General features: G+C 49.9%; 1 protein-coding gene across 1 annotated transcript in view; it reads right to left on the minus strand.

Moving 5' to 3' along the window:
- Positions 1-18198, minus strand: part of TGFBR3 (transforming growth factor beta receptor 3) — a 213319-nt gene that overhangs the window by 111719 nt on the left and 83402 nt on the right. The window contains exon 3 of the mRNA XM_062191725.1: positions 10258-10442. Coding sequence (XP_062047709.1) covers positions 10258-10442 — 185 coding nt within the window. The remainder of the gene's footprint in view (positions 1-10257; positions 10443-18198) is intronic.

An 18198-nucleotide genomic window follows, 5' to 3' on the forward strand; every position in this document is an offset into this window, starting at 1 on the left:
ATAGTATTAACAGTCCCTTTGTGGGATTTCTGCCACATGTTATTAAAATATTTGTCTTATTATTTGCACAAATCTTGGATCTGTACCCTTACATGTGCATTTGTAGGTTACGCATACTGCATTTTAATAAAATGTTTAAAAATAAAGCAGCACTGCAGGGAGTAGAGCTGGCGGGGGGGGGGGGGGCACATAAATTCAATTTTAGAGAAAACTAAAGCACTAGTTAGCGCTTAGTGCACCAGGCACTCATGCCGCAGAGCTATCTCAATCCTCAGGGACCCTTTAAAGTCCCCATTTTGTAAGTGAGAGAATTGGGATTTAAAGAGTTAAGAAATTCACCCAGGGCCATGGCCTTGGGAAGTGACAGAGCTGAGATCAATGACATCAGCCGTATTTGACAACAGGGAGAACCGTACAGGTGGACACTCCTCTGTAGTACACCTCGGGCCCCTGGGAGCTCGGGTGGGGCTGAGAGTACGGTGCTATAGGGTCCTGACTGAGGCCCCACCTGAGAAGTCTAGGGAGAGTTTTGGGAGCCGTTGGCAAGGACGTGACAACCAGAGTCTGAGGAACAGACATGCCAGCTCAGGGAGAGGAGACAGAGGCAAGGAGAGTGCCAAGGCCTGCACTTCGGGTCACGGGGGAGAGAGAGCAGAAAAGGGCCTCAAAGGTGGGGAGTGGGGGAAGTGGTAGGAAGGGCTCTTAACTGGAGTCTGGGTCCCAGACGCCAGACCAGCATTGACACCCAGTTCTCACTGACAGTGAGGAAGCCACCCCTGCACCCTGGCCTGGTCCTCTCTGAAGGTGGTTAGGACCAGACAGACTCCAGGGCACCTGTCCCGTCCCAGCACACCATGAAGGGGTCCAAAGAGCCTCATCAGTGATGCCCAGAGACAAGCTCAGGACAGCAAGCCAGGCAGAAAGAGGAAGAAGGGAAAGGAGGACACACAGGTGGTCACTGGCTAAAGAAATGGGAGAGCAAAGGGAGAGAGAAACAAGGTGGTGTCCAGAGGCCATCAGTGGGGCCGGGTGAAGAAAAGTAAAATAATTACCACATGTCTAATTTCACAGAAATATTTAGCAAAAACAGTCAGGGGCTGGATTGAAAGCAAGACAATAAATGCGACTGCAGAATTAAATATTTAAACCAGAGATATCGGCAGTAAATTTCCTTTTATTCTCAAACAAACTGTCAAGATAGCAGATACGCAACAGAAACGAGAAAACACAAGTTGGATAGCTTCCTCACACACAATCTGGCATTTGCCCAGCGGCACATCTGGGGCTCACATTTGTAGACCTGGTCCTTATTTTGCTCTATTGCTTTAAAAAAAAAAAAATACTCTCCCAAAAGTTCCAAGAGCAAAAAGTCACATTTCAAAATGTGGAGGATGATCTTGCAGAAACATTTTCTAACAACATTTTCAGGAAGCAAAATCATTTTTATTTTTTTAAAGTCCAGCGCAGTTACCATGGCAACCATAGTCAGGGTCAGGGTTGTGACCCTAACCTTCATAAAGACGAAACAGCACACTGGTTGGAAAACACTGCCGCTGGACAAATTTTTAAAGGGGTCAGGGCTGTCTCTTCTCCACCCTGGGGAAGAGGCAATACTAAGAGAACCCCACCCCCCAATCTGTCAGCTTGCAGCCAGCAAAGAACATAACCCAGCATTACCTCATGCTAAAATGGCAGCGTGCAGCCAGGCTCAGTCCCTCCAGTAGGGCAGGGGCCATGCCCTGCTGGGGCAGTTTCAGAGCGTGTGGTTACTACCACGATAACCAAAGTTGGGGGTTAGCCAGCATCTTGCTAGGAACACTGGCATTCCTTCGGCTCGCCTATGCCCTGATTGGTATCTCCCATGATCTGATTTCTGCATTCATTTTTTCTAAAGTCCCAACGCTGGGTTTTTGGCAAGCGCTATGCTGAGAGTCAGCCATAGCTTCACACTGACCCTCTTGCCCCAGTGTGCTGCAAACTGACCATAGCTAGTGTGGCCAGGCCCAGCCCTGGCTTGCATTGTCCTCTGCTGCCACCTCCTCTCCTTGGTGTCCTGACCCTGATCCTCTATCCAGGCCTGCACTGGCACCTTGGCACTGCCCAGAAGGCTGCTATCATTTTAAGTCCACTGGGCATCTCCACGTGAGGGGGCAACTCTTTTTCAAATGATGTGAGTGCTCTGTTCATTTAGGGCCTCCTGTCTCCCAAGAGTCAGATCAGTTGCCTTTGAAGGTAATAAAATAATTTCTACAGCAACACTCAAATGAACAGGGGAAGGAGAGAAGGAAGGAAGGAAGGAAGGAAGGAAGGAAGGAAGGAAGGAAGGAAGGAAGGAAGGAAGGAAGGAAGAGAGAGAGAGAAAGAGAGAGAGAGAGAGAGAGAGAGAGAGGGAGGAATGCCCTTGGAGAAATGTAATATATCCGGTGAGGGTCTATGACAAGATGGCCAGTTCAGAGGTATTCTTGCTTGTTACACTGGAGTGATTCTATGATGTCCTCCTTTTAAACAAACACTAGACAGACAGTGCTTATATGTGGAAGCTATCTGTTTAGACACTGACTTTTGCCAATATACTGTGTGTGTGTGGTTCACTCTAACACTTGCTCAGTACACAGGATATCTAAGACATCTCCAACAGCAACAGCCCTGGGGTTTCCTTCTGCATATGCACAGGACCAACAGTAGGAAGCTATTCATGAACCACACCAGATGAAAAAACACCCCAGAGAGAGAAGGAATGTAGCCAGTTTGCTGGTGTTCACTTCATATTTCTACTCTCTGATAAGTGCTTTACAAAACGTCAGCCTTGAAATTTTGCATCAAAAATAAAAATAAAAAAAAAATCATCAGCTACCCCTAATGAGAAACTTTACCAATCAGAAACCATTTCCTAATCTCCAACTAAGGACTTTCTATTTTAATCAACCAAATATTTTCTTTGTCCCCCTTAGGCAAACCCCTTATGAAAGCTTTTCATTTGTGCCCCTAGTGGAACAGTGAACCTCTTGCGGTCCAGTATTGTCTGATTAATGAATCACTAAATGCTTAAATAAGCTCCAAAATTTTAGTACACTTTAAAAAAAAAGTTTGAATCTTTTTTTATTGATAATAGACAAAGGCAAGAAACACAATCATCCCCCCAACCTGTTGTGTCTATATATTTTTAAAAGATTTAGTTGTTTGTTTATTTTTTATTTGAATGACAGAGTTACAAAGAGAGAAAAATTGACAGAAAGAGAGGTCTTCCATCCACTGGTTCACTCCCCAAATGGCCTCAATGGCCAGAGCTGGGCCTGACTGAATCCAGGACCAAGGGGCTTCTTCCGGGTCTCCCAGGTGCATGCAGGGGCCCAAGCACTTGGGCCATCTTCTGCTGCCCTCCCAGGTACATTTACAGGGAGCTGGATTGGAGGTGGAACAGCCAGGACACATACCAGAGCCTATATGGGATGCTAGCGTCGCAGGCAGCAGTTTTACCTGCAATGCCACAGCGCCAGTCCCCTGTGTCTATATTTTTATAACACAGAGGAAGAAAAGGAGAAAGTTGCCCATCTACTAATAAAGTAGAAATGGGAGGAAAGATAGATTTCTAGGTAGAGAGAGATCTTCAGCATGTTCAGTCCTCAGCCAGCCAAATTCCTGACAGTCAGCAAAAAGATCCCAAACCAGGTGCAAAAGTGCAAATACTGAAGCTCCCGCATCTCATTCTGAGCAGGACGAGGCTCCTGACAAGCCAGTTCTCTCTGTCACAGCTCAGGCAAGCTGGGTTCCAGCACAGGACAGGTGAGCCGCTGTAGCAAAAGCAGCAGAAAGCCTTGTGGGTCGGGAGTTAGCACAAAAGTCCCCTTGGCGCTGGCATGCATAGTGGGGATTAGCAGCCACATGGAGGCAAGGGCTGTGGAGCCCAGCCTGCAGTTTATAATTACTCATGTTTGGTGTGATAATCCTAAGGCAGGGCGCGGGGGCTGGGGGAGGGACGCGCTGCTGCCACACACAGACCCACAGCAAGGAAGGGAATAAAACAGGGCTCTCAGGTCTGGAAGGAGCTTTCCGAGCCTGTGCCCAGAACCCAAACCCTCACAGGAGACCTGCAGGCTCAGCTCTTGCCACCCACTGGGCCTGATTAGCGGGTTCTGTGGGCTAAGACGACGTAAAAGAGAGGCTAAAAGACAAAGTGTGGAAAAAGCTGACACCATGGGACCTACAGGCCCGGCTAGAAGCTGGCCCCTGCTCACCATCTGGCTGAAGAGCCTTGCAGAGTTCTCTCCCATGAAAACAGCAGTGTCCAGACCTCCCTCTCGGGCGGATGACGAGGGCAGGCAGGGCTAACTCCACGGGCCTGGCCGGTACAGCAGGCACATGGATCGCCAGAGCTCCACCACCAGGGCTGCTGTCATCTTATCTGGGGCCTGAGGGAGCCGTTCACCGGCAGGCAGAACAGTTAGCATTTTAGATGTGTTGACTTCCTTCTCTTTCTCCCAGCTGTGGTCTTTCCTGCCCTCGAAAAGCACCGAGAGAGGGACAAGTTCATGCCACAGTCCTTGAAGAAGATATAAAGCAAAAGCGATTTGAAGCCACACATGCAATTAACCACACAGCCCATCTGGCAGGGCCAGCCAAGAAGCCTGGAGCCAAACTGAAAATTCAATCACACCAACTGCACTCACCCATGTGGCTAAGGAGCCGCACCCGTCTCTCTCTGGTCCTCATTTTGCATCTCTGTGCACACTGCTGGTGGGTCTGCTGTTGGAAGCCCACCCCAATGCCTCGCCTGGAACAGGCACAGAGACAAATACAGAGAAGTATGGAGGGCGGGTGATGCTATAAAACCTGGCTCCCTTCCAGTGACGGTAGGGCCCTGGATCCTCAGTCTACCCTACAGCCAGCCGCTGGCAAGCTCCTCAGCCACTCCTTTAGTGTCAAGACAAAAACATACACACAAACGTCCCTAGCTCCTAGGTACACACGGAATGGCGGTGTTGCATAAGCAGCGCGCGATTAGGCAGCCTGGACATGGGAAAGGCACAATCACCACGTAAAAGCTGGACAACGGGAAACACACCTGCCACCCTAGCCTTGATGCTGCCGGTGCCAGGAACCAGGACACCCACTGCGGGAGTCCCCAGGAGGAGAGGGGATTTCTACAGCGATGGCAAAGGAAAGCACCACACAGGCCCCTGCTTACTTTGAAAGGCAAACCTGATCTCTTGGGGCCGCTTACCCTCTCCTGCCCTCCTCCGTCGCCAGGGAGCCTTTCTCCAGTTTCCTGCTCACTTCCCAGGCGGTTGTTTCCCAAACCAATGATTACAAATGAGAGGTGTGGTTTCAGAAGAAAGCTACAACTCCAGGGCTCGGCTGTCCTGAGGAGAACCGGGAAGGGAGGCCTGGGGAAGCAGTGTTCTGGCACCAGAGGGCCCTTGAGACACCGCGGCTACACAGCTTGTCGGCCTGCTGTGGTAACTGCTTCCGGGTCAGGCTCTGTCACCTCCAAAGTAGAAACAACCCTCTCCCAGCACCTGGGAGCTGGGGATTTTGTAAAATGTTAGAGGAGGGAGGATGCGGAAAAGACCCTAAGGCTGAGCCCTCAGCATCAACAAGCAGAGAAACAATGGGCTGATTCAGCAGTCACCTCACATTACACTGACTGCAGGGGCTGGCGCTATGGCACAGCAGGTAAAGCCGGCATCCAATATGGCACCGGTTCAGTCCCAGCTGCTCCACTTCTGATCCAGCTCCCTGCTAATAGCCCTGGAAAAGCAGCAGAAGGTGGCCCAAGTGCTTGGGCCCCTGCCCCTGGGCTGAAGCTCTGGGCTCCTGGCTTCAGCTTGGCCCAGCCTCAGCCACTGCAGCCATCTAGGGAGTGAACCAGTGGATGAAGATCAATCTCTCTCCCTCTCTCTCTCTCCTCCGCCAACCCCCGTAACTCTTTCAAGTAAATAACTCCATGGGGGTGGGGGTGTCTGTATGAAAAAAGGCATCCACTGCAACCACCAGAGTCACTGTCAATTACCGCCTGCAGCCAGCATGGCCACTCCTTTGCCAATTTGTAAGGGACGGCACTTAGCATTTCATTTTGCCTTTCGTATTAGAGATTTACACACAAAGGCTGCTTCTGGCCTTCCCACCATCCTCCCTCCCCCCAGTACAGAGCAGCTGTTATTTTTAGCATGCACTATGTAGTAGTATATCCATAAAGATCAAGGTATCCATTGAGAACAAAAAGACTTGGGTAAGTTCAGGTTGGAGGAGGAAGCAATCATTTTTTTTTTTTTTTAAGAGAACTGGGCCAAAGTAAACGTTGAGTTAATTAGAATGCTAGCAGGTTGAATGACTTTTCTAAAAAATAACTTTAGTGCAGGGTGGGCATTGTGGTGCAGAGGATTAAGCCAACGCTTATGATGCCAGCATCCCACATCAGAATGCCTGAATCCAAGTTCCAGCTGCTCCACTGAGAGTCAAGATAAGATGGCTCAAGTACTTGGGCCCCTGCCACTCATGTGGGAGACCTAGATGGAGTTCTTGGCTCCTGGTTTCTGCTTGGCCCAGCCAGGACTATTGTAGCCATTTGGGGAGTGAGCCAGGAGAGAGAAGATCTTTCTTTCTCTTTGTCTCTCTCTGTCTCTCCCTCTTTCTCTGTCACTCTGCCTTTCAAATAAACAAATCTTTTCTAAAAATGACTTTATTGAGATACAATTCGCATATCATAAAATTCACATATTTAAATGACAAGTCAACAGTTAGAACGTTCACCACAACTTAAATTGCCCAAAAATATATCGTAACCATTAATAGTAACCCCATTTCCTTCTTCCCCCTTCTAGACCTAAGTTTAGTCTCTCTCTTTTTTTTTTTTTTTTTTTTGACAGGCAGAGTAGACAGTGAGAGAGAGAGAAAGGTCTTCATTTGCTGTTGGCTGATCCAAAGCCAGAAGCTAGGTGCTTCTTCTGGTCTCCCAGGCAGGTGCAGGGCCCAAGCACTTGGGCCATCCTCCACTGCACTCCCGGGCCATAGCAGAGAGCTGGCCTGGAAGAGGGGCAACCGGGACAGAATCTGGCGCCCCGACCGGGACTAGAACCTCGTGTGCCGGCACCACAAGCGAAGGATTAGCCTATTGAGCCACGGCGCTGGCCCTAAGTTTAGTCTCTATAAATGCCTGATTTCAGAACATCTCACATAAATGGAATTATATTTGTATAATATGAAAAATATTCAACGAGTTCTTGGAAAATGAATAGCATGGAAAAATTATGCATGGATTTCACAAAAATTTTGCACCAAAATAAACTTATCTTTTAATTCCATTTTTCCACAAACTTTAAAGTCCCCTCATATGGTCACTGTGTCCCTCTTCTTTCACTCAGCATAACATTTCCAAGGGTGATCCATGTTGTAGCATTCATGTATATTTGTATTTCATTCCTTTTTATTGCCTTTCCATGCATATACGATAATTTACTTATCCACGCATCAGATGATGGCTATTTGGGTTGTCTGTACTTTTTTAACTATTATGAATAATGTTGGCATAAATATTCATGGGCAAGATTTTGCACGGGCACATATCTTCATTTCCATCTGCTATATAACCAAGAGCACACGTGCTAGATTACACGGCTCAAACGACTCTTCCCAACAGTTTGCACATACGAAGAGAGTTAGTCATATTTAATGCTTCTCTCTTTCCAACTTGCCATCATCCATAAATAAACTCTCCTTCATTCTTTCATTGTCCTGTCTCTGGAGTACTGATGTCATCCTCTACACGAACTCTCTGAGGTCTGCTATATCCTCAGAATTATTCTAGCATTCAACAGACTTCCAAAGGACAGTTATCCCAACATCTTGTTTTCACACAGGATGGAACTACAACCATCTAATTCTTGATGGTCCCCAAAGAAGGAAACAGCTGCATATTTTCAGAAATGTCTTCAAATCACTAGCCCAAAACCATACCTGTACTTCCCAAATATTGAAGGAGCAGAATGTGCTGGTTTTTAATGAGTTTGAGCCGATCCTCCCCGGGCCCTCTGTCTTCTCTTCCCATTGAACTCTCTGCGTCCCATGACGCCAGCTGATTTTTATACATCCTCAGTATTGCACGTCCTAAAATGAATTCCATCTTGATCTAACACAGTGTGTGCCAGGGTGGGAGGGTTCTGGTGTCATTCCTTGAGGCATTTGTCTTCTGCTTCAGCCGTCTTATTTGAGTCTATTTTCAGTGTCAACAAAAGCACCGCCCATCAAGTTGACATCCAGAACTTCACGCCATGGCTACTCCTGTAACAGCCTAGGCTTTCTCTCCTCCTCAGCTCCTCAGGGAGGAGCACACATAAAATGAGTAATTACTGCTGCGAAGGAACTGCTGGAGTCAGCAACACTCCGTAGGAGCTGCATTTCCTCCCCTCCTCCTTTCCCTCCCACCGCAAGCTCTCCCCCATACCTCAAGAATTAAAGACGCATCACTGGGATAACGAGAACTGACCTGACATATGGATTGCAGCAACAATGGCAAGCAACCAGAGTATTAACAATAATTTCCAGCGTAGCTGGAAAGGTTAGATGATCAGTCTGAAATATGACGACTCTGCACACTTGCAGCAGATGAAAATCTTTCCTCCTGGACATTTCCTACCCTCCACCCCCTGCTCAACCACAACCACAACAACAGCAACAAGGCAGGGTGGTTGGCACACGCAACAAGCAGTTCTGGAAGCTAACTTTTCTTAACTAGAAAAAAGCTCAAAGATGTAAGGCATTCTGCATTCCTCTTCCTGCACTTCTGTGTGATCAGGACTCACATGGTTCTCCCCAGGGAAAGAATCCCTGAGTGGTAACCCTTCTGACACGCAGAAACGTAAACACAGGAAGGAGGACAGCTCTGTGCTACCTGGGAGGAAGCCTGCTGATCACTCACCCACAGTCCAGGTCATTTTTGAGCCACAAGAAACAGGGCATCATCTCCCTCTGACGGTGTTGGACGTGGGCCTGTGAGTTATCTCTACACCTGCTTTGTTGCCCCTGAGATGAGGATAATCGTAGGACTTCATGGGGTTAGGTATGGGTGCTTCAAACAGCGCTGCACACAGAGGAAACACGGAGTAGCTGGAGTTCCTATCATCTCTGCCACCATCACCACCAGGCCTACACGCCCTGTGTGTGGCTGCCTGGACAGCGAGAAGGAGCTCCCCTTGGGGCTCTTCCTGGAGGGCAAAGTGATACCACTGTATTCCAGAGTGTTCCCAGTCCTCTGGACTCGTCCAGCAGGAACAACTGGTTTGTAAGAAAGTAAAAAAAGAAAAAGATGGCACAGGAGAGAATGGGAAAGCCACTTTACACTCAGACTATTTTGATTTCTCACAATTATGTTTAAAAGATGACATTCTGAGGCCAGCGCTGTGGCGTAGCAGGTAAAGCCATGGCCAGTGATGCTGACATCCCGTATGGGTGCCAGTTCGAGTACCAGCCGCTCCACTTCTGATCCAGATCCCTGCTAATGGCCTGAGAAAGCATCAGAAATGGCGCAGGTGCTTGGGCCCCTGCACCCATGTGTGGGACCCGAAGAAGTTCCTGGCTCCTGGCTTTGGATCAGCCCAACTCTGGCCATTGCAGCCATTTGGGGAGTGAACCAGCAGACAGAAGACCTCTCTGTCTCTCCCTTCCTCTCTCTCTCTGTAACTCTGCCTTCCAAATAAATAAATAAATCTTTAAAAAACATAATAAAAATTTTAAAAATAGAAGATGACATTTTGGGGGCCAGCATTGTGGCGTAGCGGGTAAAGCCACTGCCTGTGATGCCTGCATCTCATATGTGCATCAGTTTGTGTCCTGGTTGCTCCACTTCCAATAGCTCCCTGCTTACAGCCTGGGAAAAGCAGCAGGAGATGGCCCAAGTGTCTCAGGCCCTGCCAGCCACATGGGAGACCCAAAGAAGCTTCTGGTTTTAGCATGGCCCAGCACTGGCCATTGTAGCCATCTGAGAAGTGAACTAGTAGATGAAAGATTCTCTCTGTCCCTCCTCCCCTATCTCTGTTACTCTTTCAAAGTTAATAAAAACAATTTTTTAATATGATATTTCTAAGTCATTGCTAAAGAGAGAAGCCCCGAGGTTAAACAATCCAGAGAACAATCCATGACTTTACACCTGCTCCTGTGTTCCTATGCGAGCAGCCTTTCCCAACCCCAGAAGGACTCTTTGCTCTGCAAATCATCCGTGCACACCCAGGGGGCACTGGGCCGACGGCTAACACCCGCGCCTACCTCTCTCTGCGGCTGGCCCGGCCCCTGATCCGCGGCGCGCAGGTTGAGGACGTGCACCTCCTGCGGTAGCGCGGTCGTGCCTCTGCTGGCGCAGCCTGACAGGACGGTGAAGCTCTCCATCAACGCCTGGACAGGATGCGAGGCATTGACAGGTGACAGCTCACACCGCGTGCCGGGCTCTGGACCTGCGGGGGGGAAGCACAGACGTGAACCACACAGAAACAGCAGCCGGTCCTGCCCCAAGGAGGCTGTGCAGGTTGGCGACGGCCAGCCCAGCAGAGGAGTTGTTCCTGAGCCATGGTTTCCAGAACTAAACGGCAAACGCAGTACCCTTAAATGTCTTTTGGATGATTTTGGTGTATCTGACTCTTTGAATTCCTTTTGGCTCCACAGGTCACAAATCTAAAAGGATACTTCAGAAAGTTGATGGAAAATGCATGTTATGAAAAAAAAAACTATCCATGGGTTTATTTTTTACTTTTATGTTTTAATACCAAAATAAACCCACCTGTCTTTTAATCTAATTTTCCATGAACTTTCTGAAGTTCCCCCATATTTCTCTGGATGAAGAACATCTTCCATTTGACAGTCATGTTCACTTCAACCTCCCCTCTTGGGAGAAAAATCAGAGATAAATAGAATAAACTACTTAAAGTCAAGGCTGGCACTGTGACACAACTGTTTAAGATGCCATCTGCAATGCCGGCATCCCAAATGGGTGCCAGTTCAAATCTCAGCTGCTCCACTTCCAAACTAGCTCCCTGCTAATATGCCCAGAAAGGCAGCAAAAGATTATCCAAGTTCTTGGGTCTCTGCCACCCACATGGGAGACCACGATGAAATTCCAGGCTCCTGGCTTCAGCCTGGCTGAGCCCTGGCTCTGACAGCCATTTGGGGAGTAAACCAGCAAATGGAAGATCTCTTTCTCTGTCTCTTCCTCTTTCTTACTCTGCCTTTCAAGTAAATAAATCCTTAAAAAAACTAATTGCTAAGTCCCAATAATACTATGTAGTCATAAATCAAATCAAATACCTAAAATTATACCCAAAATACAGATCAAATACAATCCTTACCTTTTATGAGCTTCCCGGTAGCAAGGGAAGCAAAACACGCTTGAGAATAATACTCAGCCAATGTAATGGGTAGAAGCAACCGGGGCCAGAGTTGTACAGCAAAGTTTGGACCAAAGATCAGAAAAGGCTTCCAGAAAGAGCCGGGCCATGAGCAGAGCCCCACACAGAAGAGGTGGAACCCTGTCACACTTGACCCCTGCCTCCTCATCCTCCCTTCCTCCAATCCCCAAGCCTTCGGTTCTAAATCCCCCATCCCCACCCCGCTCCTCCCTGCAGCCCTATCACCTCTGTCCTTAGACAATTACAGTTCCTCCCACCAGGAGCTCTGCCCTCCAGCTCGCCAAGTCAGCTGCCTCTCCCAGGGGTGCTCAACTGATTGGTTGTTCCTAGTGTGAATACCTGCCCACCCCCATCTCTGCAGGCCACTGACTGAACCGGGCCCCTTCCTGCCCCTCCAGCCTCAACCCTCCACACTGCAGCAGCACTAACCGGCATAAGGGTCTCCCAAGATGCCACAATGTTTCTCGGCTCTGTGTCTTTATGCAAGCTTGTTTCCTTTACCCAAATTCCTCTTGCACTCTGACTCCACCTGCACAACACCCCAAGCTGCGGGACGTGTTCCTTCTGGATCCCTCCATGGCTCCCCTGCCCTTCTCCACGGTCTGATCTACCACGCAGTGACCCCCGGCGTGTACATCCATCTCTGCCAGTAGAATGTGACCCCCTTCGGGGACTGCAGGTTGCTCATCTTAGTGCCTGGCATATAGCGACGCTCAAAAGTCATCTGTTAAGAGGAGGAGGTTTGGCACAGGTGGTTTAAGCATCACGTCGGTGCATCCCATATCAGAGTGCCTGGGTTCAAGTCCCACCTCCGCTTCTAATCCAGCTTCCTGCTCATCTGTACCCTGAGATATAGCAGGTGATGGCTCACATAATTGGGTCCTGCCACCCATACGGGAGACCTGGACTGAGTTCCCAGCTCCCGGCTTCAGGCATCTGGGGAGTGATCTCTGTCTCTGTCTCTCTGCCTTTCAAATAAAGGAAAATAAATAATTTTTTAAAATTTGCTAAATGAATAAATTAAGCACTTTTTAAGACACATTAACAGGAAGCTGGATCAGAAGCAGAGCAGCCAGGATTCCCACGGCACCCAGTTGTGGGATGCTGGCAGCATCGCAAGCAGCAGCCTAACCTGCTGCGTCCTGGTGCTGGCCCAGACATCACACATGTTTTGAGCACTAAGAGGAGGCTCAAAATATTTTGGATTCTGGAGGATTTTGGATTTTGTATCTTCAAATTAGGGAAGCTAAACTGTAAAATCTAATATCCCAGAATGTCAAATATCCCCAAACTTGTAAACTCTGAAATCCGAAACATACCTGGTCTCAGATAAGGGATATCTAACCTGAAAAAGGAGATTGCTACAGTGACAGGAGATGCGACCCATACACTTCCACCTCACTTCACCTTGCATGGATAGATGCAACCAAGAGGAAGGAGGACAGGGACATGTGGTCCTCCACTCCTCTGTGAGCCCGGTGCTACCGTCCCCTTCACTCAGGAGCTGAGGAGACTGGGACTTCCACGTGCACGCCCCCAACCTGAGACCCACAGAAAAGTCCTGGATGCCTGCCAGCCAGTTCTGCCTGACTTCTGAATAACGGGAGTACCCTCTGGCTTGCAGCCGTGGTCTAACGGCACGTGGGTCAGGGCCAGCAAGCCGGCTCCCCACCACCGTGTCACACGTGGACACCCTGCCTGGTGGGCCAAATCTATTCCGGGACTCAGAGAAATTATCTAGGCTGATAATAGCTATCTGCTCTGAAATGAGGAATGTGCTTTCTCAAATAATCACTGCCAGCCACTTTATTGCTGGGTCATGCCCAGCCACTTTCGGAGAAAGCACGGGGCTGCTGGAGGAGGAGCTCACGGCGGCGATGGTGAAAGGCCCTGAGTGGGCAGCCCCAGAGGCCCCGGGCGCAGGGCCATGGCTGAGCAGGGGTGCCCCTGCTGCTCTCCCTCCCTCACCCTGCAGCTCTGGGTTCCCTAAGAGCCCCAGAGAAAGTCTCCTGCTCCATTCTGAGGACACAGAGTAGCGATAGCCATGCACCCTGGGAAATCCTTCTGAATGTGTTTCAGGACTTTCTGCTGTGAATTCTGCAGTCATCACAGCTTATGCACAAACACAAATGCTTTGCAGTTCCATTTCCGCACGTGTGTGTAAAGCTCTCAGTGGGCTGTAGTTCCAGCTAACACACGTCTACAAAAAGGCCTGCGATGCGCCCGACTTCCTTCCCTAGCGTGTTACCTTCACCCACGGGGGTCTCCCTGCCAGGGCCGTGCTGCCAATCATCTAGGCCCTGGGGCACCAACAAAAACCTGAGGAAACAAATCAGAGATCCAGGTCTCCCAACGAGGGAGGGGAGGGGCCAGAGCAGGGAAGCGTGGGTCCTGAGGCCAGGTGTTTCCCACCCCTGTGGTGGTCCCTGTCCTACTAGAGTGTCGTAGACAGGCAGCAGCTGGCTACGGCTGCACAAGGCAGTTCAAGGCCAGAGAAGAGAAAAAGCACCGGGTGGGACACACTCTCATCCAGAGACCCACGCTCAGCATGCAACATTCCTGACCATCTGACACCCTGGGGTAGTATTTGGTCTTTGATGATTCTTGTTAACATTTCCCTGCCCCAAGTTTGAAGAATGGAAAAAGAAAGGTACAACATGTGAATAAACAATATGTTTACCAAAAAGACGAATCAGAAATTATCCACCACCCAGTCCTGAGGGTCTGTGAGAAATGGTACCTCCAGGGCCAGAGATATGGTGTAGTGGGTAAAGCCACCACCTGCAGCACCAGCATCCCATATGGGACTGGTTCGAGTCCGGGCTGCTGCACTTCTGATCCAGCTCTCTGCTATGGACTGGGAAAGCAGTAGAAGATGGCCCAAGTACTTAGGCCCCTGCACCCACGTGGGAGACCTGGAAGAAGCTCCTGGCTCCTGGCTTCAGATCAGCTCAGCTTCAGCTTTTTGCGACCATTTAGGGAGTGAACCAGAGGATGGAAGACCTTCTCCCCCTCCTCCCTCCCTCCCTCCCTCTCTCTCTCTCTCTCTCTCCCTTTGCCTCTCTGTAACTCTGCCTTTCAAATAAATAAATATTTAAAATAAAAAGAAAAGAAATATTACCTCCAACAGTTCAGCACACAGTGTCAGTCTGTTCTAGTGAAAACAATACAAGAAACTGTTGTGTATCCATGTATTAAGCTTACGCTCTGCGCTAGGCAATGCCAGCTACTGCACACCCCGCAGCACAGCACACAGAGCTGGACTCCGCCTCACTTAAAAGAAAAACACAAGCTCAGTGCACTGGGGCAACTGCCCTGCTCCCAGGTAGGCCCCAGTGCCCCGGGGGCTGCAGACCCCAACCTTCCTCGATGGCTCTCTTTCACCACGAGGCAAGACCCTGAGATGCAGGGTCAGCACCCTCTCCCACATCCACACTCGCTGGGAGCCTCCAAAGACAGCCCTGGAAGGAGGCACAGAGAGTACTGAGGTTCACCATTTACTTGGAAATGCAGCCAGGAAATGCGATGGATTGATAGATGGTAGATATCAGATAGAACAACGACAGCAAAATGTTCAGCGTGGGATCTGGATGCTCACTCTATAGGGATTTCAACATCTCTGTATGTTGAAATTTTTCATTAAAAAAAAAAAAATGTTGACAGGGAAGGGATGCCTATAGACAAATAAGGCCAGAGAGGACTCCAGAAACCACTCACACTCCTGGGAGAGGGCAAATAGTGCAAGCTTTCAGGGGGTCTCAAAAGTACTTCTCTTCGGAGCCACGGGCTCCACAGCAGGAGTTTCTCATAAAGAAATCGCTGGAGAAGTGAGCCAAGGGTACAGCACATCTCAGTGCAAAAATGCAACTCAAGACAAAGGACAAAAGCAATCCTGTGTGGACCTGGCCCAGCTAAGAGGTATGATTTTTCTTAAGTAAAATTTTATATTTTGAAAGGCAAATTTACAGAGAGAGAGAGCGCAAGATATCTTCCATCCACTGGTTCAACCCCCAAGTGGCTGCAATAGCTAGGCCAGGGCCTAGCCAAAGCCAGGAGCCAGGAAAACCCATCCAGGTCTCCCAGGTGAGTGGCAGGGCCCCAAGCACTTAAGCCATCTGCTGTTGCTTTCCCAGGCACATCAGCAGGGAGCTGGATGGGAAGCAAAGCGGATGGGACTTGAACCAGCATTCGTGGGAGATGTGGCTTACCCCGCTGCACCACCACGCAGACCCCTCACGGTATAATTTAACCTGTAACCATATGCAGCGGAGCGGTCACCTCCTGGGAGAGCAGGTGCAATGCAGGAGTGGGAGGAGAGGGGGCACCACAAGAAAGAGGCCACATGGAGGTCTCTGACTCTAATAAATCTTGCTTTTAAACCTTAAAAAAAAAAAAAAAAAAAAAGGAAGAAAGAAAAGAAAGAGGCCACAGAATTTTCCGAAGCTTGCCTTCCAGCATCTTTGAGAGACGCCCATTTCCTGATAGCTGGTGTACCCCTGATTTCCAGGTACAACGTCCCCTCTGGGCTTCCTTGGCGCTCTCTATGGTCTCTCCAGAGACCTCCCCAGGCACCTGCGGGGTTTAACCAGAGCCTCCCAAACCCACCGTGGAGCCAGCACAGACCTCCTTTTGCAACCTCCAGCTTCTCAGCCTCTCCCCCAGCCCCACCCCATACGCCACACCGCCTTGTTCTGTCCCACTGCGGTGGGTCTGGCCTCCACCTCAGTGCACCTCGCAGATACCTGGGAGTATCCCGATGCCACCTGCTCGCTCTGCTCCTCCAACAGAGGCCCCCTCTCTCCATCTCTGCTGGCATCACTGCCTGTCTCCCCCAAGACACTCCAAATGCTTGTCCCTACCAGAACGTTATTTACAGAGTGGCCAGATCAGCCTGTTACAAATCACAAGTCTGAGCATGCCTTGCTCTGCTGAAAAAGACTTCCTGGCCTCTCCCCGCCCTCCTGATGAAGGCCAAAACCCTCTCCGTGACTCACAAGGTCCTTCACGACCAGGCCATGCCTCTGAGCCTGGCTTCATCTCTCCCGACTCTGCCACCTGCTCAACACATTGTAGCCACTCTGGCTAAGGTTGTCTCTCAGTATCAATTATTCTGCTTTTTTCCCCACCTGTTAGCCAGGCACTCAGCCATCCTAACTTTCCCCAGCCCCACTTGCCCCACTAGGTACGGCAACACAAATTCTAGCTAATGACATATAACCAGAGGTGCTATCAACACCTTCCAGGAGGTTTCCTTATGAAGTGAAAGAGATGTGTTCTTCTGCCCTTTCCTCCTTCCTGCTGATTGGAATACAGAAGTGATGCATGGTGCTAGAGCAGCTATCTTTGGCTAGGAGATGGAAGCATATGCTGAAAGGACAAAGCAGTCAGAAGCTGCCTGAGAAATTGGTTAACCTGGTGCCCCTGGATCAGCTCTGGGCTGCTTTTTATATGAAACGCTCAAACTTTTCTCCCTTCAAGCCAGTGTCATTTTCAATTTTCTGACACCTGCAGCTTAAGCTATCCTAATTAACATACTTCTTTTATTTCTTTATAAGCACCAACCTTCTTCCCAGGAGCCTCCACATACACAGCATTGCCTCCATGAAAACTTCCGTACCTTTTTGTTTGTTCCCTGCCCTGCCTTGTGAGATGTAACTCCTACACATCCCTCAGGTCTGCTAAGGAAGCCAGCTTTACCTCTCTCACATTAGATTTGTTTTCCCACTTCCACGGGACTCTATTTCTCTTCACGGCACCTCTTATGATGACCCGTGTGTGACTGCCTGTGGAACTACCTGTTTCATGTCTGTGTATTCCCCACAACCGCACAAACCACAGAGCAGCGGCATCCAGCCTGGCACAGTGCGTGGTGCACACAGCAGGCCCTCGGTGACTACTCAGGACAGGCAAGAGGACCGTGAGTGACCTGTGCGCACCGGTTCTCAAGCCCTCAGGACACCGTCCATCCTGCACAGGTCTCCCTTTCAGTCCCTTTTTACGCCAGAGAAAAAGCCAACAGGAAATAAGGGCTCATTTTAGTTGCTGAGAATCAAGTCCCAGGCAGGGCTCTCCCACACAACCACCCCAGGAAACCCAAACCTGCTCTTGCGCTCTCTCCCCCAGACAGCCTCTGGCAAGGCCCTCCTCCTCAGCCGGCGTGACAGCACCCATTTCCCGGGGGCACAGCACGCTGGCGAGCTCATCCTGTCACCTCTGGCCATCCAGTCCCAGGCCTGCCTGTCCAGGTCCCCTGGTCACACCCCTGCCCCCATCCTTCTCCCTGGGGCGTAGTGGCTTCTAGTGCGATCCACCCATGCGATGCTGCACCTGGCTCACGTGGAAAGGGTTCACTTGGGAACAGCTTGTCCACGCCACAGGCTCTGTCACACAGGCCCGGGGTGACAAGGGGCCTCTGCATCTCAGCAGGGAAACATGCTCCGAAGCCCATCTAACCCATCTACTCCCTGTGCACATGGTGCCCCTGGGCAGCCAGGGAGAGATGCTTGGGAACCTGTGCTCCCCATGTGCATGGCGACCCCGGGGCTCTGCAGTCACCGGAGGTGGGGGGTGGGGGGCTTCCAGGCTGACCCAGCCTCTGCAGCTGGGGCTGGGAACTCACTCCCTTCCCTTCCACACAACCTCTTTCCCACAGTCAAGCAATGAGAGCAAGGATCCTAAACAGCAGGGCATATGTGCTAAGGAAAAAGACTCGGGCAGCAAACACAGCGCTCACGCTTACACACCCGTTACCCTCTCACTGCACTTCATCATTAAAGGGCGCACTGCAAATGCCTCAGTTGAAGCCTCA

Source organism: Lepus europaeus, chromosome 5, assembly GCF_033115175.1.
Source record: "Lepus europaeus isolate LE1 chromosome 5, mLepTim1.pri, whole genome shotgun sequence".
Lineage (NCBI taxonomy): Eukaryota > Metazoa > Chordata > Mammalia > Lagomorpha > Leporidae > Lepus > Lepus europaeus.